At 38.1% G+C, this 22,233-nt stretch overlaps 1 protein-coding gene across 15 annotated transcripts in view; it reads left to right on the forward strand.

Annotated features, from left to right (window-relative positions):
- The window catches only part of CDC14A (cell division cycle 14A), a 183,866-nt gene that overhangs the window by 24,786 nt on the left and 136,847 nt on the right, over positions 1 to 22,233 (forward strand). For 8 of the 15 annotated variants that reach the window (XR_011258734.1, XR_011258736.1, XM_069598887.1 and 5 more), the window contains one exon: positions 8,918 to 9,010. Coding sequence is in view for 10 of the 15 variants with exons in the window: in XM_069598887.1 (XP_069454988.1) it covers positions 8,918 to 9,010 (93 nt within the window). In the remaining 5 variants the exon portion in view is untranslated. Of the gene's footprint in view, positions 1 to 2,568; positions 2,614 to 8,917; positions 9,011 to 22,233 lie in introns of all 15 variants that reach the window. The other 7 variants (XR_011258733.1, XR_011258735.1, XM_069598869.1 and 4 more) reach the window with 1 other exon arrangement.

Below are 22,233 nucleotides of genomic sequence, written 5' to 3' on the forward strand. Positions count from 1 at the left end.
CTTCCTGGCAGGGATTTCATGCCCCAGTTTACTGATTTACTGAAGACTGCAGCCCCCCTGCCTCTCCCAGCCTTGTACTTTACCCCAGTCATACTGCTGCTCCACACAATTGCGTGTGACCTCTAGTCTGGCTGTGAAGTGCCCTTGCCCTCTGGTGTGATAACCCTCATTCTTAAGACCTTGTTCTGGCACCATCATGTTTTGTAAGCATCTCCTTGTGCAGCAACACAAGGTGGGGGGTGCTGCCTTGTTTTCCCATAATTCTCTGTGCATATCTCTATTATTGATGAGTTTTAATTTTACCTGAAATTATCATTTCAGTTCTAAGTTGCACTTTTTAATTGCATCTCTTTTTCTCACTAGACTTGGAGCTCCTAGAGGGTAGAGGCATGCATTATAATTTTGTGTCTCCAAGTGTCCAGCACAAGAAGGGAACCTGTTGATCTTATCATGACCCCATGACTTAGACATCCTCTTTTCTTTTGCCTCAAGAAGTTTCAGTAACCTGCCCTCAGCATTTTACATCCTCAGTGTGTACTGATTCCTCAATCATTTGCGATTGCACCTTTGCCTACCTTACTCTACTGAAACTGCTCTATCGACATTGTAAATACCCAGTCTGATAGCGCTGACTTGGTCCTCAAAGTCCTTTACTTCTCTGAGTAATTGGCACTAGTTTAACAAATAACAGCTTCTTAGAATTCTTCTGCGTGATTTCCTAACTCATTTAGGTGCATTTTATTTTCTACTTTGGAAATTTTTATTTCTCACAATAAAGCGCTCATGATGTTTGCCCCTTTATTTGATACCTTATGTAGATAGGTAATATTTTACAGTACATTCTATTTATTTCAAACCCAAATAAAATTTGTTTATTTTTTATATGTTAAAATATTTTTTTCAAGTTGATGATTTGAGGTGATTTATTGCTGGTTTTGTGTGTGTGTGAGTGCTCATTCTATTCCCAATGGCCTTTGTTTTAATTTTGTGAATTAAAATGGAAAATTATGCATCATATGTTTGCTTAGATTGGAAAACCAAAACCAGAAACCACCATCAGCAGCAGAAACCCTGTTTCCTATTTTAAACTATATTTTATTTTATATATTTTTTAAACTATATTTTAAAAAGAGTAAGTATTAAAAGTTATACAGTAATAGGTTGTAGTTTGTTATTTCTGCTCAAGAGTTACCATAAGAGAATCAGTCAAAGAAAAAAGATTTAATGAAGTGAGAACAATTTGCAAAACTGTATACATTATTTAATTTAAAATGTCTTCAATGATTAATAGGCTAGATGAAGAACTGTTAATCTGATATTTCAAAGAATCCATAAACTCTTGAAATTATATATAAAATTTTGTATGTGTTTACATTTTTCTTCTGAGAGGATTCATAACTTTTTAATAGGTTCTCAAAGGGATTTTGGGGGCACACAATGCTAACAGTGCTGGGCTAGAATATAAGAGCTTCTGAGAAGACTCTATTAATAAAAGACAAAATAGTGGTATTTTGAAAAGTAAAATGCCTTTTTTCATAGTTAATCAGTTAAGAAAATCTTTCAATTACTGATTTAATAACCTGACAGTTTTATAAACATAAGATGGCTGAAATGGCTTATTCTAAAATAAATACAGTTTTAACTGTTGATTTCACTTTTCATCAGAGAAAAATAAAACCCCAGCCTGGCGGCGGGGGGAAAAGTCTAAGAGCATTGCTGAAAAAAGGGGACATTTTCTAGGGCACTGATTTTTTTTTTTTAATACCTGCTCTATGAATCAACAAGACAATCACAGTAATCTTAGGGACTTATTTTTAAAAAGATTTAACAGAATATTGGCAGAAATGTGATTTGAAGTGTACAAAATGTGCTACGTGACCCTTTCAGGGTAAAAGGAGGAAAGGGAGTGGGATTGGGCATGGTGAAATGGATGATTGTATTAAAACAATGACAGTCCCTGGCAGATGGTGGGGGCTCAGGGAACGTCCTTGTTGCTGAATGGAACAGTGCAGTAATCCTGTCTGGCAACTGCCAGGGTAGCAGGTACTTCATACAAGAACTCTTGATACAATGATCAGACCACCCTCTTATTACAACTACAAAAACACGTGGAAGATTTCTTCATGAGATTATCTTCTATTGTAGGTTCATGGACTTCTGGGGGAAGAAAAGCAAACTACATTCCAGAGAGAGTTCATGTAGTTTTAAAGAGGTTTATCAGGGGTGCCAAAACAGTGTTAATGCCCATGGAAGTGATCATACATAGAGTTTGCAAGGCCTGGAGCCTTTTATGCCCATTCACAATCCTCAAGCAAGAAAACTCCCTTTTATAGAGCAACCTCAAATGCCTTCAGCTATTTTATCAGCCTGATAGAATAATCTGTATGAGCAACTTTTCTTGACATTTTGACTTCTGCTTTAATCAAGGTGCCGTTTAATTGAATGAAATGTACTGGGTTTGAAACAAAATGAACCATAAAGAGACACTGTTTCCTTTTAAAATAAGCTATTCAACCTGCTTTATTTTAGCTTTGAATAAAAACGTAAACCATATTTTGTTTTGCACAGCCAAAGAAAATTTTCAAGAATATCCCTTTCCTGGGAAAGTTGGAGGTAAAACATGTAGAGGTCATGGCTGCTCATAGGAAGACCTGTTCATTTTATCGCTTTTGCAATGGGATGACCACTGATTGCTATGGAGACGCTGATTGCTGCGGCCATGACTGGGCTAGACTAGTCACCTGTAAGAGAATGGTGCCTTGGTCACCTGGTCCCCGTGCTGTAATCTACTTAATCTGACCACCATCACTGGCAGAGCTTGCTTGTTTAGGGAAGTGCATGGGCTCTGTTTTTTATTAAAGCGCATATTATCCAGGCTGCACTAATATCTTCTTTAGCTCAGCCAGGCTGATTCACACAGCTTGATGAAACACCGCATTCTAACCACACGACTTGAAGATTTTACTGTTAAGCATGGCAAGCAACTTTACCAAATGGCTGCCCTCTGAAAATCTGTTTCTTTAAATTGGCCGTTAACGCCCTTGTTTTTGTGTTTTCTGGCTTTGAGCTTAATTGTATCACCTTTGATTTTGAATGCTTGTGTAGTTTGTAGTCTCCTGGCCTAACTGAAGAAGTGCACGATTCGTGTCTGTCATCATAATCCAAGGATAGCCTGGTGGTTTTGTGATTTGTGTAACATGTCATCATTTTCTCTCTCTCTGAGTTGCCGTGGCTTGTTTTTCACAGTGATCTCACTAGAATGCAACCTTTCACATAGCTTTCCTTTCTGAGATAGAAAATGTCTGCCTGGGGTCAGTATCCTCATTTTCATTTGTGTTTTTCTACGATTGCAGTCATTGTACTTTGGTTTACAAGTACCATCAAACAATTATATGCTGTATTACATACTCTTATGCTGTACATAAAAGTAGTAGAACTTTAACTGTCACTCAGGGAAACAGTACAGGTCTGGAAATTTCCATGGCTATGCTTAGGTTAATTGATAGATATTCAATACTGAATCCCATCTTCTAGCTATTATTTTTTTACCTTGTTAAATGAAACAGTTATTGTATCTGTAATTAAGATCATTCCGTTGGTCCTTCCTGTGCTATGAATGCATCCCTAGGTGGTTATTCTCTTCTGTTTGTCATAAGCCTTGGCCAATATTTTCCCCTCATTTAGCATCAAATATTCATTAGACTGTGAGCCTTATGAGGCTAGAGACTGGGGTTCTGCTCCCCTTGTTACCATGTTGCTCAGCGCTGTGCTTGACACACAACAGCTACTTGCTCAGTTCATGCTGAGAGAACCATTAGAACTTTCTTCAACTGTAGTATCCCAGTACCCAGATTCAGCAGACTGATTACCTGTGGGCTGCTTTCAGTCCACAGACATTTTTTTGGGAAAGGAGCATGAATGCTGTTTAAAAATTTTGAATTCATGGTCAACATTGCAATTTATGAAATTCTTCCTTCATTAAGCTATGAATTTCTGGCTTCTGTTAAATATTGTAGCATCTGATTATGGGCCCAGACTCCTGCACGAGAGCTACGTCTGCTTTGGGCATACTTTTCTAGTTTGCCAACTGACCCACTTGAAATTCTTGGCCTCTCAGAGCATCTGAATTTGGAACCTCTGGAATTACACCATTTAAAGCAGTTTGGTTACTGAATCAGTAAAGGAACTTTTTCCTTAGGTGTTACCAGCTGGAATGTAATAATTTACAAATTGTAATAAATTTTTCTGAGAATCTGGTGAAATGTGTTTTTTATAACATGCTTTAAAAAATCATATGGCATGATTTAGAGTTCCTAAAAGAATTTAAATGTCTTTTGGAGCTACTTGACCAGATGGACAATATGTTAGGGTCCATATAGTACATTTCCAGGTGTAGGGCTTATTCACACATTTTCACGCAGCTCTTTTTCAAGATTTAGCAATATGTTAGCACAGTGGAGTTCAGTCTGTGGTCCCTGGACCAGCAGCCTCAGTATCGTTACTGAGGAACTTGTTAGAAATGCAACTTCTTGGGCTCTTCCCTGCTAAATCAGAAATTAGGGGTGGGGCCCAGCAATCTGTGTTTTAATAAGCCCTCCAGATGACTCCGAACCAATCTCTTAAGAGAATGAAATGCAGCATAATAATATAGTAATAAAATATAATTTAGATTGAAATTTAGTTTTTTTTCATTTCTGAAAAGTTTTAAAATTATTGACCAGTTCAACCTGAGAATTATTTAAGTTTCGAACCATGAAACTTGTCATGACATTATGATTGAGAGTTAAAGTTTACACGTTATCAAGCTCAGAGAGTTCTGAATTTCTCCTGTCCGCCACCCTTGCAGAGAGCATTCAACTCTCTATGATCTGACCTTGGAGCTCTGGATCAAGTCTGGTAAACCAGGCCCTCTATGGCTGCAGGCTTATGTTCTCTCGGTAAAAGAGAAACACTGCTTGCCTGTTACACTGTAGCCTTGCCCAGGACTTCCTGTTTGGGATTTGCTGTGTCTGGTCAAACTGGACCCCTCTGGCCCTGTCCTACTGCTTTGAGAAATGATGGAATGTAGCAAGTGATCAGTAAATATTAGGTTGTTGTTGCTGTTATTATAAAGGAGAATCCACTTAGTTAAAAAGATTCAAAAGGCTATATATTCCAGTTTCTAGATATAAATCTACAATATAGTATAAATAGTGGCTGCACATTATAATTTGCAATGAGTCATATGCAGTCTTGCTGCACAGCAGACGAACAGTCCAGAGGTCTTAGTATTCCTTCTGTGACATCCTCCCCTTTATATTTAAGACTATATTCATTTGTTTTACTAGTTTATAACTTTGCTTTGCTATTGTACACAGTGTTTTTGTAATCTCAAAGCTCTTCATGTAAAGCAGGAAGAATCTATAATAGAGCAAGGAACTCACTGAAAGCCACAGGTGATGGTATGATTTAGCAAGTAATGTCCATGAGGGCTTTGGCCAGCACACACGACTCCAGAGGAGACAGGCCAGGTAAGGAAGAGGCAACTGTCCAGTATGGGGGCAGGAAGTCCTCTTGATATTAGGGCAGAACTTGAGAACATACCTACAGGGCTCATTTATAAAACAGAGTCCTGTGGCTGCACACTGTACCTTTCTTCTCTTGTGTGGTAAAGTTCTACCATGAAAGTTCTCAAAGGATGAGCCACATGTTCCTCTAAAGGCACTTTAGTCATCAGTGTCTCCAGTGGATGGGATTGTTCCTTCTAGAACAGTTTGATATATAGTAGGTAGGTTGTCTGTGTCTGTGTGTGTTTTAAAGAAAAAGGGCATGTTTAATATTTGGAAGGAGGAAACATTAAAGAGTTTGTGTATATCAACCCGGTCATGTAAAGCACCAGCTAAACAATCGGCAGAATGTTTTGTTATCCCTGAAGAATTCGTGTGAGTACCAGAGTATCTCCTCTGTTGAACAGCATTGCTGCTGCAAGACTGGGGCAGGCTGACCCATAAGAGGAAGGCCTGGCTGTGGCAAGAAGGGAAATTAGGACAAGGCTTGTAATGTCTAAGCTTTTTCTCTGTTGTCCTTCACTTTGAATTAGTTTTGATTCCCTGAGTGAGAACTCAACTCTGTGTGACCTGAGATACTGGCCAAGCTTCACTAAACAGTTCGGTTTTCGACTGTGGTACTTTTGAGAGTTAACCGAGAAAACCACTAGAATTCCAAAATCGCTAAGCAAAATAAATACTAGGAGTTTTAAAAACATCCCTGGAAACCAGTAGAAAACTCTCATTTAAAAAATTTAGTTATTGTAATATACAGCATGGTAACTACAGTTAATAATACTCTATTGTATATGTGAAAGTCGCTATGAGAGTAAGTCCTGAATGTTCTCATCCATGAGAAGAAAATTTTGTGAATAGGTATGATAACAGATGTTTTGAAGAGTCAATTATGTTTCCATCTCATAGGCAGCTTCCAATAGGAGGTATTTTAAAATAGTTTAAATTTCAAGGTAGATTTTATAAAGACTATTCCTTATCTGATGTAATTTCTTAAAGCTTTTAAGGTAAATTATAAAGTCCTTAAATTTTTAATTTGTATTATATTTACTTAAAAATTATATAGAGAGTGAAAAGAAAATTTCCTTCAGAATTTTGTCCTCAGTTTCCTGGTTCCCATTGCAGGGTGGTGCTCCACACTCCATACACTTTAGAATTAGAGAGAAAAGCAAACAAATACAGAAAATTCATGAACAAGCCAATAGTAAAGACCATTGGCGATAAAAGTACAGCAATATTAGTTTGTCACTGTTAGCAAGAAGATTTGTAAAATAAATTTAATTCCACAATATTTAATGATAACTTAAGTAGTTTGTCATGAAACCTAAACTCTTAGTAGGAAAGAGCCTCCAGACAGGTAATTTAAACTTCCTCACAGGTGTGTTAGAGAGTCAGGAAATAAAAACAGTGAGAGACTGGGAGCCAGAAGAGCTGAGTCCTTGTGTTCCATCTGACTCATGTTAATGGAGGCCTGGGCTTTGTAAGGCATTCTTTAGGTGGCTTGGGATTTAGAGACCATAGAAGAAGCTTAGGTTTTAAGAGCCTTGATTCTCCTTTCAATAAATAAAATATAACTTATTGATGGAGATAAATCACTGGCAAAAACAAAGATACAAACAAGAAATGTCCAGTAGATAATATAGTTCCAGAGGAAGAAGCAAGTAGGCAGGTGTCAGGACCATTGATGGTGACCTTGAAGTTTTTAGATAACTTGTGTGCATTAACTCGACTGAATGGTATTGAATAAAATGTACTCTTTTGTTTTTTAAATGAACTCAAACTTTATTTCATAGATGTATTTTAGTAAGCTTGTCTGGAAATAAGAACTTTGGTACTAAGAGACTCTCTTAGAGGCAGACACTTATTTTTCAAAGTTTAATTTCAAAGAGCAATGCTATTTTCAGAATATGAGTCTTGGTTATCAAAGACATGCCTGAATTGGGGCAGTGAGGGTTTCTAGGCTCACAACCATGAAACTAATTTTCTTTGCTTACATGTTAAAGCCAGAATATTGCAGTTTCATCTTAGAATGGACTTCAGAGTTTTGAAAGAGTTTCTTTTCCTTATAGAAAATAGCAGGGTAAAGAAAGGTATATAGTTGAGTTCTTACGTTTTTAAGAAGAAAAAAAAGAAAGAAAGTGAAGTCACTCAGTCATGTCCTACTCTTTGTGACCCCATGGACTGTAGCCTACCAGGCTCCTCTGTCCATGGGATTTTCCAGGCAAGAGTACTGGCGTGAGTTGCCATTTCCTTCTCCAGGGGAATCTTCCTGACCTAGGGATTGAACCCGGGTCTTCTGCATTGCAGACAGATGCTTTACCTTCTGAGCCACCAGGAGCTTCCCTGATGGCTCAGAAGTCTCATTATCTACATTTTTAAAGGGGCTCTCAAAGCAGATATTCTGTGGGTTGTAGTCAGTGTGTAAAGTATAAAAAGCTGCTTTGACAGTAGCAATGAATTTATAGATAAATGTTAAAATGCATTTATGTGTCTGTATTTTGAGAAGCATTTGTCTGTTTTGAAATATGAAGAAAACCAAATAACTTTTGACGTGAGGAAATTGAGCTGTATCATGTTTTCATTGTTTTATGTTTGAGTTTATTAATAATTTGATTTTATTTTAATGGATCTTTTAATTTTTACCTTCTTTTCATGTTTAGCATGTATACAAAATACTGTGTTGCTTATTTTGGATTTCTTTGAGCATGCAGCATATTGCTTGGCAAAGAGCAGCGGGTGCTTAATAACTGTTCGCTTGAATCCATAGATTTAATGTATGGCTATTGTGTAAAGATGTTTGCTGACATAATCCTTTCGATGGTTCATCTTTTTCCATTAACCATTTATTCTCAGATAACTAAGTGGGGATTTTTATAGAATGTTAGAAAAAGAAAATATTAATATTGACACTCTAGTTAATATAGGCATTTAAAATTTTTAGAGAGGAAAATAGGTTGGTTGGCACATTTAAAAACTAATGGCATAATGTAAAAAGTAAAGATAACTTTTCTGGGAGTGAGTGTGGTATGGTAGGGAATGAAAAATGATGAGTAAATTTTACATGCAAGATCAAGTGTAAATCTTCAAAAATGCTTCTGGCTAATAAAGATAACAATAATTTAATTATTTCTACTGTATTAGTTTCCTTTCTTGGAGACAAACGTATTTGATATAATGTCAGTTCTTACATGATGATTGAACTATAAAATGTCTGAGCTGGTAACTTTCCATCCTGTAATACTTACACACCGATGCCACAGAAATTAAAAAAATAGTTAAATGTCACTGATTATGACACATCTCTGTACTTTAAGAGATGATTTTTTTTGTATGTTGTTTCTGTGGTCACACTAACTCTTTTTATTCCCTCTTTCTAGTCATACAGTTTATCAAGAAAGAGAATAGTGCACTACACCTGTTTTGACCAACGGAAAAGAGCAAATGCTGCATTTTTGATAGGTGCTTATGCCGTAAGTACTTTTTCCGTGATTATTTTCTATAATCAGGCTACTGGAATATTAACATTGTCAAATAAAATCCAGGACGCTTTTTCAGTGGATTTGGGAGATGGTAAAGATTATTAGCAACTTGCAAATTGATCTGGAATGGGAAGTGTGGACCAATATTGATGAACCATTTACTCTTGGGTCTTATTTTCCAATAGCTAATGAGAGAATCTCGGGACTACAACATATAGCTTGTATCCCACAGTTGTATAGGTGTTTTATAAAAAGAAAGGATATTTATAGGAAAAAATATATAGTAGAAGATTATTAAAGACTGTTAAGGGTTTCCTCTTGGGAATAAGAGGAAATCTTTGATTGCATGGGGGAGGATTATATTATTGTCAATTCCTGTATTCATCTATACAAGTGTTTACGGTAAGCAAGCTGAATATAAATCCTGCATATATTACAGCTTCCCTAATAACTAGACATGGCTTTTCAAAATTAATCTTGATTAGAAATTTTGTCCTCTGTAAACACTGAAATGTAAATGTGAGTTCCACATGAATGTGCTACACAATTTTGGTGTGGACACTTCTAGAATTTTCTGTACATACTAGGATTGGGCAGGGAGGGGAGAGAGGTGTCCTTTTCCTTCTCATCCTTCGGGAGAGTCTGTGTCTAAAGCCTGGAAGCTCACTGCTCTGTGACCTTTCAAGGGCCTCCTTCTGAAGACCTTGATGGAAGGAGGCACCAGCTACCAGACATCAAACTCTGCCACATCAAACCAAAAGCTCTGGGGGGGAAAGCCCAGCTGTGCTGTTGCAGAGACTGTCAGCTGTTGCAGGGTGTGGGCTGAGAAAAGTGGCAGGCTGACAGCCAACCTGCAGCCTGGGGCCTTGTTTCCAAATGGAGGTACCCAGCTCTGCCCGCCATTTCTCATCAGGATGTGGCTACCAGAAAGCCTTGGGCCATCCCTGGTGGTACCTTTCTTTCTCGCTCCGTAGACAGCATGCTCTAGTACTTGGAATCATGACTAAGAATCAGAAACACCGCTTTTCATCCTGAAGTGGCTCTGGGATGATGGGTAAACCACTTTATCTTTCTTAGCTTTACTTAGTTTCCTTATCTGTTAAATAAGAGGATTGGATATAATGAGCTCTAAGTTTCCTCCCACTTCTGAGGATACTAGGATTATTTGTAGCACCAGCCAGGCTCTTGCTTTTATTTGGAGAGTATTCATGAAAAGCTGGCTGTTGGCATGAAGGTTCAGTGAAGTGCTGGTAAGCTGAATTAAGCTGGCATGCTTATTTTTCACTTTACCTTTGATGATTGCTATTTATTTGAAACTGATAGTTGACACTGTGTATTTAGAATATGGGGAGTCTGTAATAACCTCTGGATTCAAGCCACGTAAATAAACATCGTGTCTTACTGAGGGGTTTTGTCCTACCTTTGAGCGTGTTATTTCGTGAGGCCTTTATCACAAGTAGTTGTCATCTGGAAGAGGCCAGTCAGCTGCTCCCGCCTTTCCTTCCTCCTCTTCCCCTCTCTCCCCCCCGTCTTTCTCTTTTTTCTTTCTTAGTGCCTGTCCTTCCTGTTTTTAGTGACATCCTTAAGTTCAGCATGGTACCTTTGGGATTTTGAACGGAAGTTTAGTTCTAACAGATGTGTTGAGCTTGAGGGTAAAATATATCTTCTAATGCAGAAGTTTCCACCACTTTAAAGCAATCAAATGAGAGGAAAGCAGTCTGGGGAAGTGCTGAGGGCAGCTTGCGCTTGTCTTACAGGCTGTTACAGTCCTGAGAAGCACGGTAATTATTCTTGTATTAGTCATTTCCCAATTGATTTTCTTTTCTAATTTTAGCAGTGTGTTCCCCAGGAAGCTTTTGGACACAACACTTAATAAAAATGAAAACCAGGAGTTGCAATCTTTCCTGAAAGAGAATTTTATGCTTTGCTTTGTATTGTATGTGTGCATTTAATTGTTGATTCAGATATTTTAAGACAGTAGTGGCATTATACATCTCAGCTAAATTTCACATATATTATATTATTGCTATTGGGATAAGTCATAATCTCCCAGGGGAATCTTCTTGGACATAAAAGACTTTGACTTTGGAACAGCTGTGTAGTCAAATGGCATGAACTATGTACCTGTGTTTTTTTCAGAGTCCCTAGCAGTAAAGGTGTCTCCCATTTTGAAATGTGGTTATCATTCTTCTATCAAGGGGCACTGACTACTAGAAATATTTTGTACTAAGACAAAGACTTTTTCTCTGAACCTTAGTTTTTTCATTAGTAAAATTTGGTTAGTACCAGGGTTTTCTGGTCTGTCTCACAGGATTATTATCAAAATCAAATATCTAACTGCCTGTTGGATAGCCCCATATCATATATCTAAATAATATCTCACATTTATTGTGGCACAGTTTTTAAAAATTTATTTTTAATTGGGGGATAATTGCTTTACATTGTTGGTTGGTTTCTGTTGCACAGCGACATGAATCATCTGTAAGTGTACATGTAGCCCCTCTGTCTTGAGCCTCTCTCCCACCCCACCCCTCACCCCTCTAGGTTGTCACAGAGTGCCAGGCTGAGCGCCCTGTGCTACACGGTTCAGTGCAGTTCAGTCACTCAGTCGTGTCCGACTCTTTGCGACCCCACGAATCGCAGCACGCCAGGCCTCCCTGTCCATCACCAACTCCCGGAGTTCACCCAAATCCAGGTCGATTGAGTTGGTGATGCCATCCAGCCATCTCATCCTCTGTCGTCCCCTTCCCCTCCTGCCCCCAATCCCTCCCAGCATCAGAGTCTTTTCCAATGAGTCAACTCTTCACATGAGGTGGCCAGAGTACTGGAGTTTCAGCTTTAGCATCAGTCCTTCCAAAGAACATCCAGGACTGATCTCCTTCAGAATGGACTGGTTGGATCTCCTTGCAGTCCAAGGGACTCTCAAGAGTCTTCTCCAACACCACATTTCAAAAGCATCAATTCTTCGGCACTCAGCTTTCTTCACAGTCCAACTCTCACATCCATACATGACTACTGGAAAAACCATAGCCTTACTAGATGGACCTTTGTTGGCAAAGTAATGTCTCTGCTTTTCAATATGCTATCGAGGTTGGTTATAACTTTTTTCCAAGGAGTAAGTGTCTTTTAATTTCATGGCTGCAGTCACCATCTGCAGTGATTTTGGAGCCCCCAAAATAAAAGTCTGACACTGTTTCCACTGTTTCCCCATCTATTTCCCATGAAGTGATGGGACTGGATGCCACGATCTTCGTTTTCTGAATGTTGAGCTTTAAGCCAACTTTTTCACTCCCCTCTTTCACTTTCATCAAGAGGCTTTTGAGTTCCTCTTCACTTTCTGCCATAAGGGTGGTGTCATCTGCAATCTGAGGTGGTTGTTATTTCTCCCGTTGTAGATATCTGTTTACACTTGACAGTACATATGTATCGGTGTTTCTCTCGGTTCGCCCCACCTCTCCTTCCCGCTGTGTCCACAGGTCCGTCTCCTACATCTGCCTCTCTAAGCTTGGCAGACATTTTTACTCCTCCTCTCCACAAATCTATTTATTCCCCTACTCACTGACTTTTTAAGTAAATGAGCTACCATCAGCAACTTTCTGAATCAAAGGATAGTAGTCATTTTGATTCTTGTGCCCTCCATATTATACTCATCAGTAATTTCTAACTGTAGAACATGTACTGAGTCAGAGTGCTTCTTTTCATCTCTGTTGCCGTCACCTAGTCCAAGCCAGTGTCGCTTCATACATTGTCTCCTTTTCACACCCTCGCTTTTAATTCGGTTGCCACACAATTGTCAGAGTAATGTTCTAAAACTATAAATTTGATCATTACCCTCTTTCAAATCTGTCTAATGTTTGCTCACTGTTCTTGGCATGAAATTTAGCCTCTTTACCCAATGCCATTAAGATCTTCCCTCATCTAGCCCTTTCTGCCTCTGTGATCTCCTTACTGTAGATGCCTTTTAATCATGACATCACAAGCTTGTTCCCACCACAAGGCTCGGTATTTCTGTTCTCTCTCTCTGGAATGTTTTTACCTCAGACATATACATTCCTTCTTCCTTCTGATCTTGTATCACCTCCTCAGAGAGACTTTCTCTCGAGTTTTACCTTGCTTCCCCCACCTCCAGTATCCTCTAGCCCTTGATGTTTTATTTATTTATTTTTTACTGCACTCTACTACTTGAAACTATCAGGTATGTTTGTGTATTTTCTTGTTTATCATCTCTTTCCTAGACTATAAAGTAGGGACCTTGTCAGTTTTGTTCATTGCTGTGTCTAGGAAGTGATAAAATATTTAATCAGAAGTTAGGCCCAAGCATTCGCTAGTTGAACTGGAAGCTGGCCACAAGGGAGCCTTCCTGCTGTGCTGAATCTTGGGGAAGTCCAGGGTGGAGGGTGTCCCAGGAAAGAGGCAAGGTGGCTAGCAGTGGGGGGCAGGAGGGGGCTGCGCTGGGTTACTTGCCACTGGCATGAAACTGTTCCAGTACTTGAACACTGAGCATCGGTTTAGAACTGTGCCTAGTCGGTGGTAGGTGCTCCACAAATATCTACTGAATGAATGAATAATGAAATGATAAAATATGAAAGAAAGAAGGAAGATAACTTCCTTTGGGTAACTTCAGAGAGAAACTGACAATGATCAAATTGGATTAATTGGATATAGCTTCAAGTCGTATCTTCCTCATTACTAGAAATATTTGCAGTAATGACTGAGCCAGCCATGGTCTTTAAAAATCCAGGATCAAAGTAAAGGTTACAGACCAAGGGAAGAGTCTATATACAAAGTCACATCACTACTTTTTTTTTCTCTTTTGATAAACTTTTTTCATTTATTTTTATTATGGTGAAATACACATATCATGCAATTTACTATCTTAATCGTTTTTTCTTTGTTTCTTTTTAAATTATTTTTTAATGAGTTATAACTGATATAACATTATGTTAGTTTCAGAGGTACAACAAAATGATTCAATACTTGTGTACATTACAGTATGATCACCACAACAAATCCAGTTAACATCTGTTGCTATATATAGTTAGCAAAAATCTTTTTTTTGTGTTTTGATGAGTCTTAAGCACTTTTAAGTGTATGGTTCAGTGGTATTAGGTACATTCATATTGTTGTACGACTATCATACCTTGCTTTTGAGTGTGACAACTTGTGCATACATTATGCACCTGTTGAGTCAGGGCTTTGCCTGTGGTTTCTCTGTTAAATCATGACTTTAAGTATGTCACAGGAGCTTTCTTTTTTGTGTGTTTCTATTTCCTTATCTGTAAATGAGGGAGAACCTTTTTATGTTCCATCTCCTAGAATTGTCATGAGTATCAAAAAGGAGATAAAGTACAGAACATCACGTTCGATAGGAAATCCACAAACCCTCTCTGTGGGTGATCTGAAAGCCAGAGTTGTTGGAATGATGTGGCCACTGGAGATCACAGGGATACTTACCAAGTGACAGACATCCATTGCAGGGAAGTCCCCACTCATGAAGCATCTCTTCACCCCTTAAGCTGAGCCACTGTGGTCCTTGAGATGGAGGGTTCAAATTTTAAGAACAGATCAACTCTTTTGAAAAGAGGTTTTCCCTTCCAGTACAATACGCGGTGCAGTTTCAGAGTTAAGAAGCTTAGATCATTATAGCATCCAAAATACTCTCAGATGAGTTTAAAGAAGATGACTTTTGAAAAATTATAAGCATGAGTTAATTAGGTTCTTGCCACATGCTTGAAGACCAAATCCTCACTGATTTTTATACTATTTTCAGTTCATAGAGGACTTCCCAGGTGGTTCAGACAATAACGAATCTGCCTGCAATGCAGGAGACCAGGGTTTGATCCCTGGGTTGGGAAGTTCCCCTGGAAAAGGGAATGGCTACCCACTCCAATATTCTTGCCTGGAGAATTCCATGGACAGAGGAGCTTGGTGGACTGCAGTGCATGGGGTTGCAAAGAGTTGGACATGACTGAGTGACTAACAATTTAAAGATGGCTTTTAAAACTTTATAAGCATGAATTAATTAGTTTCCTGCCACATGCTTACAGACCAAATCCTCACTGATTTCTGCATTGCTTTCAGTTCACAGAACTGTGCTAAAGGGGTCAAGGGGAATTTGCAGAGGCCATGATGATTGAAGGACTGGAAAATAATTCAGGGTTAAAGAATTAAGAATTTTTTTCAGATATGTGGAGGATACTTAAACAAAGGTGGTAACCACATTATATGTTCCTTAACACATTTGTTAAAGTTTCAGATTGCTTAGTAAGAGGTCTAATTATGGATTACCTGGGAGTGGCCTGACCCAGATGTCATGTCTGAATCAGGGATGACAAAGCTAAGGTTTGTAGACTTTCTAACCATGTCTGTGTCTGCTGTTCCCTCTGTAGACTATACTTAAGGCCTTAGCAGTTATATTATACCTCTAAGTCTACTACTAATTGCAAAGAAGCCCTTCTTTCTGCCTCTGGTATAGAGGCTGAGAGCAAAGACTTGAGCTGAGCCACAGCTTGGCCTTGAATTCACTTGTTATTTGTATGTCTTGACCAAATTCTTTAACTCATCCAAACTCCTGCTTTTTCCATCTTTAAAACAGAGATAATAACATCCTGCTCAACATAGTTGTGGTGAGGACTGAGGAGGTCATGCTTACGAAGGGGTCAGGGCAGTGCCTGGCCTTGGGGCATTGTAAGCACTTAGGAACAGCTGGTGCTCTAGGCGGGAAAGCTGTGTTGCTTTCAAGATTGTTTTCTGAGCCGTTGTCTTACTTCCCCTGAAGAGCCAAGGCTGCTTGCCTCTTTTTTTTCTTCCTTCCTTTCCATCCATTTCATACTTGATCCTTCCTTAACTCGGTGACACTCATGTGGTTGTTACTCTGATGATTACTTAGAATAATTCACTGGAAGGTGTGAAGCTGTGCGTGTGAGGTTTTTTTTTTGCCTCCTAGGATGAAGTATAACCTCTCAAAACTGATAAACAGACCAATCACAAGCACTAAGGTTGAAACTGAAAACAATCTCCCAACAAACAAAAGCCCCGAGCCAGGTGGCTTCACAGGCTAATTCTACCAAAAGTTTAGAGAAGAGCTAACAGCTGTCCTGCTCAAACTCTTTCAGAAAATTGCAGAGGAAGGAAAACTCCCAAACTCATTTTACAAGGCTACCATCACCTTGATACCAAAACCAGACAAAGATGCCACAAAAAAAGAAAATTACAGGCCAATATCATTGAAGAATGCAGATGGAAAAATCCTCAACAAAATTTTAGCAAACAGAATCCAATAACACATTAAAAGGTCATACATCATGATCAAGTGGGCTTTATCCCAGGGATACAAGGATTGTTCAGTATATGCAAATCAATTTGATACACCATACTAACAGATTGAAAGATAAAAACCAAACCCCCCCCCCCCCAAAAAAAAGAAAGATAAAAACCATATGATTATCTCAATAGATGCAGAGAAAGCTTTTGACAAAATTCGTTACCTGTTTATGATAAAAACTCTCCAGAAAGTTGTTTGTATTCTAAAGGAAGAATTTGCCCAAACCAGATGAATTTCTCACTTTTGAGATCTGTGTTCAGGTATTTGTTAGTTCAGTAAATATTTATTTAGCTCAGATGAGTTCTACTCAGCATTGTACTGAACTCTGGGAAATAAAAAATAATTAAAAACAAAAAGAAGGAATGCCTAGCTTTGAAATAGGGCAACAGATGAGCAATAAGTAAGTTGGGAAAAATTGTTGTAAGTGTCAAATTTGAATAAAAATTCATTCAAAGAGTGTTTTTCCAGCCCTTGTCATACATGAGACCTTGTTCTAGGAGTTGAGGATACTAAGGTGAATAGCTCCCTGCCTTCTGGTTTGGGTGTTGGCAGACTCAAACCTGGAGAGATTTGAGAGGAATTAAGGGTTTAGGAGCCCTGGTGGCTCAGAGGGTAAAGCGCCTGCCTGAAACACAGGAGATCGTGGTTCTATTCCTGGGTCAGGAAGATCCCCTGGAGAAGGAAATGGCAACCCACTCCAGTACTCTTGCCTGGAAAATCACATGGACAGAGGAACCGGGTAGGTTACAGTCCATGGGGTTGAAAAGAGTCGGAGATGGCTGAGTGACTTCACTTTCACTTTCAAGGATGACCAGTCCCAGTGGGCCAAGTTGGAAAGGGAGTATCAGATAGGGGGCATGGCATGGAAGGGAGGATGCTTTTGGTGGTGAGGCAGTTAGGAGAAGATATAAAATGATTAAATTATTCTAAACATCTCTTTGTAAAGAGGATAATTTAATGAATTCAATCTAAAAATTGGCATAACCACATTATAGAAGAAAAGTAGGAAACTTCTCTTGCAGTTATAGCTCTCTAAAGAAAGAAAGTGAAAGTGAAGTCGCTCAGTCATGTCTGACTCTTTGCGACCCCTTGGAGTAGATTGCCATTTCCTTCTCCAGGGGATCTTCCCAACCCAGGGATTGAACCTGGGTCTCCCGCATTGTAGACAGATGCTTTACCATCTGAGCCACCAAGGAAGTCTAAGTCTAGCTCTCTAAGCTTAGGCATAATTGCAGTGTAGTTTTGTGAACTGTTTTTCACTTGGTCTACATGGGGTTACAGAGTCAGACACAACTTAGCGATCAAACAACAACATGTGTTTTGCCTTTTTTACTACCTACATGACCAAAGGGAGAAGGAAATAGCAACCCCCTCCAGTATTCTTACCTGGAGAATCCTGTGGACGGAGGAGCCTGTTGGGCTGCTGTCCATAGGGTCGCACAGAGCTGGACACGACTGAAGCGACTTAGCACGCGTGCATGCATTGGAGAAGGAAATGGCAACCACTCCAGTGTTCTTGCCTGGAGAATCTCAGGGACAGGGGAGCCTGGTGGGCTGCCGTCTATGGGGTTGCACAGAGTTGGACATGACTGAAGTGGCTTAGCAGCAGCAGCAGCAGCAGCAGCAGCAGCAGCAGCAGCACATGACCAAATAATACTCCCTTTAGAGTACATACCATTTTTAACATTTTAGATTCCTTTCAAAATTTTTCATAATGTGACAGACAACTTTCTGCATTATAAATGCTTCTTTTTGTGGATTTTCATCTTGAGATTGCCACAACTGTGATTAATAGTCTTATTTAAAAACAAATCAGCATTAGTTTAGGCTCTTGAAGTATATTACCATATATAAGCCAGTTTTAACTAAATTTGTTATCATGTGAACTCTTCAGTGTCATATATCTTTGCATAATGAGTATTTAAAAATGGTTAATATGTGTGTATGTTTAAACCATTGGAAGATTGTAAACCAGGCCAGCTAACTCTAAATTTGTTTTTGTCTTTATTTTCTGGACCAAGCATGTTCATTTCCTTAATCTCTGACTCATAATCCATCCATAAATTGCAATTTCAGAACTGCTTTAAATTGTCAATAAAAAATTATAGGTTAAACAAATGTTATTTAAAATGTAGGTAAAATTATCAAGAAAAGTGTTGGTTCAAAACAAGAAGGTGTCTTCCTTAAACACTTATTAAAATAGTAACAAAGCGGATGTCAGCTACTAGTGCCCTGTCACCCTCTGTGGCTTCTTGATACACCTACCAGGTAGCGTTTCTTCTGCTTATAGACATTGTGGAGGAAGGGAGGAGTGGCCCGTGGTTGGGGCAGGGCGATATCCTGTTTGCAGTTCCTTCCGTTTATAGCTTGATAGGCAAGAATGCTATTGTGATGGTGGCCTGTAAATGGGCCAGAGAGGCTTTTATCCTTGCAGGCTAGTATTTTTGGTGTCTTTAAGCAGGGCAGGTTCCCTAAAATCATACAGCAATTTCAATTTCAAACTCTTTGAATTTGGAAATTCTGTTTGTCTTCTGCATGTGGATAGAGCAGTATCATCTTTTTCAATTCTCCTTGCATATTTCATTTAGCTGTGGGCTAGAAAAATCAGCAGTGTGCTTTTCACTTGTGGAAGGTTTGATTCTCAAGTTTAATTGAGTATGTCTTTTTAGTATTTTTTTTTTTCCTTTTCTCCTTCTAACAAGTTTGCTCTATGTTGTAAACACACACCCACACACTGTATTTAGGACTATACATTTCAGGGCTGATACTATGTCTGCTCACCCAGTTTTGAATCCTATAGTCTTGAAAAGACATATACTTTCTATCTGAAAAGCTTGTGTCCATTTGTTTCATTTACATACTGAATTAAGGGGATATATATTTGTAATGGAACTTCGTTTTGTTCCCACAATAGCCCCAGAGTCTGAAACAGTCTCTGGCATATCCTAAGTGCTCAGTGAACACTTGCGTGAATGACTGAATACTTAATTGATAAGCATTAGTAACATTGGATAATGTTAATTGGGGTAGATGGATAATGATGTATATTAGATAATGATAATTAATCCATGTGTTTATGGATAAATAAATTACGTCCCACAATTCTTGAAAGTTTGATATGGAGCAATTAAAAAGCTTGAGTGCTTAAAAATAAACTATGAAGTCAGTACTAATTACAGAAATAACAACAAGAATCACAGTGTTTTGAGGCATTATTTTTTATTTTATTTATTTATTTAAAATATAAATTTATTTATTTTAATTGAGGCATTATTTTTTAAAGTTACTGAGTGAAATAAGATGTTTTTATAGGTCTCTAAAATTTTAGAATTGAAATGGACTTTATTAATATATACAAACATTTAAAATCAGTGTTATGGGTGATAGTCTTCATTTTTAACTCCAGCATTATTTCCGTTTTTCTCAATAGGAGAAAATCCTTATTTATGCATTGTCAGACATTTTTAAACAGTTGTCCTTGTACTTCCAACATACTTTTCAGTAAGAACTAAGTCAAAAGCTCAAGAAAAGAATACTGTAAAAATTTTCAATTAGTTGCATTAAAAAATTTAACTATTTTTTTATGAAAGAAAATTAGGAAAGAAGCACTGAAAGCCCCTGAAGACATTATCTGTTACATTGTGTAACTTGGTGCTAAAAACACCCAAAAGACTCAATTTTCAGAACCACTGAAGTAACTCTGTAAGAAACTAGAAAAAAATCTGCTCCAATATTGCTTTCTCAGATGGAGAATCTCAGCCCAGAGAGGTCAAGTGTTTTGCCCAAGGTCAAATCCAGTTAGGGAAAGAGAAAGACTAGAACCTGCCCCCAAGTTCCCAGTTGGGGGTATATCCCCTCACAGCAGGAAGCTGAGCAGTGACAATCTTGGAATAATACTGTCTCTAAACTAAGTGAAAGCAAAGCGAAAGTCTTGTCTGACTCTTTGCGACTCCGTGGACTATACAGTAGTCCGTGGAATTCTTCAGGCCAATTCTGCAAAAGAATCAAAGCAGCATTCAGTGTGGAAGGGTAGAATTTTTCCACTGGAAAGCAGCGTTGCAAATACGCTGGTCACGCAGTTTCTCTTCCAGGCAGCATCTGAACTTTAATTCTGGCTCATGGAGCTAACACCCCATGTTTGTGTACAAATCGGGTTGAAATGGCAGTTTTCCTCACATTTGCTTTAGTGATGTCTGTGGATGTCCCCAAGTAGTTCAAAGTGTCAGGAGTGATAGAAACACAGGAGAACTAAAGAGTGACATACATAGTTTAGGCTGATATTCAGGACTGGGTCTTTTTAAGCTTTTTTTTTTTTTTGCTATAATCCATAGTAAGAAACATATTTTACTTTGCAGCTTAGTTCACATACACACACACACACCATTCACATGAATAATTGAAACAAAAGATTAAAGAAACAATTCTTACATTACGATGGGTGAGGTATACTGATGTTTTATATTCTGTCCTATTTTATTAAAAAAAAGAAAAGTCTTTATCCATTAAATTGATTTTGTTGCTCACAGCCATTGGAGAATCTGTGCTTAGAGCTGAATTACTGTGCTTACTGCTTACTGGGCTTAGATCTGAAATGTATTTGGATGTTTTTTAGGGCGCTGATTTTGGCATTGAACATGCAGGTGATTGTCTGGCCCATCTAGGTTAGCCTTCAATTAAAATGAACAGCTTAAGGAAATCGAAAGTGTTCTGAACTCCTCAGAGGCTCCTCTCTAAATATCAAGATGTACTGCTGGCTCCCACATGATTTTCATTCAGTTGCTACTTGATCCTTAGAAAAATCTAAGTTTGGTTTAAGCCCTCAAATAATACAGTTTATCTTTTCATATCGCACTTCCATTTGAATCTCTCTGTTTTCCTCAAACTCCTCTCCTACACATCCCCTTCTTCCTGGTAGTCCAAATGTGCATTTATTCTTTGGGGACAACCTTGAATGAGAAACCCCTGTGCTTGGGTCAGCCGTGGGGGCCCTGAGGAGCCAGCAATGAGCCTGCCTCTGGCTCTGTTATGTGAGTGCCTGTCCAGTTTAATTTATAAATTTGTGCTCATGGCATATAATACCGCACTGACCTCATGATGTCTAATCTTAAACCTTAGGTTTATAAGGGTTTGTGAATGCATACTTGTTTGTAATGTGCAGTTTCACATTTATTAAACAACACAAGCAGATTTGAAGGTGAATGAAGGTACTTTTACTTTTAAAAATTAAAATACATTTTAAAATCAAGAAATCAGATGCACATTATAAGATAAAGATAGAGCTAAGAAACAGACTGAAATACATGAATATAAACCAAGAAACAGTCTCTCACTTATTTTTCTAAAATGTTCAGATAATCTATATAAAGAATGCTTTAGTGTTTAATGTATATAAACATTTTTAGAGTTATAGAAATTCTTTGAAGGGGAAATAGTTTTAGAATGAAAGTATATTACAGATCCACCAATAAAAAGTCTCAAATCTGTCAGTTTATGTATTGATAAGTTTAACTGTTTACTTCTTAAACTTAGATATAAAATCAGCATGCTGAAATCTGCTGCACTTCTATGCACTAATAATGAACAATCAGCAAGAGAAATTAAAGAAGTAATTTAGAATTTAGCTACTTTAATTTTTTTTTACTCTCAGAAGTGTCATCCAAAAAGCTTAAATGATCAATTAAAAAATAATAACTCTACAAGATAAAAATAACACAGATTATTGTTTTTGTGACTATATACCTACACTCACAAAATAACGGGAAGACCTAAACTTACTGACAGATGAGAGCTAAAATGGCATATAAGACTTAGTTTTTCCTTCTGTTTTCTGATGTTCACAAATTTTGGCTTTATTTAAATATACCTCAAGTGATGTTTTCCCACATATATC

The sequence above is a fragment of the Ovis canadensis genome, chromosome 1, assembly GCF_042477335.2.
Source record: "Ovis canadensis isolate MfBH-ARS-UI-01 breed Bighorn chromosome 1, ARS-UI_OviCan_v2, whole genome shotgun sequence".
Lineage (NCBI taxonomy): Eukaryota > Metazoa > Chordata > Mammalia > Artiodactyla > Bovidae > Ovis > Ovis canadensis.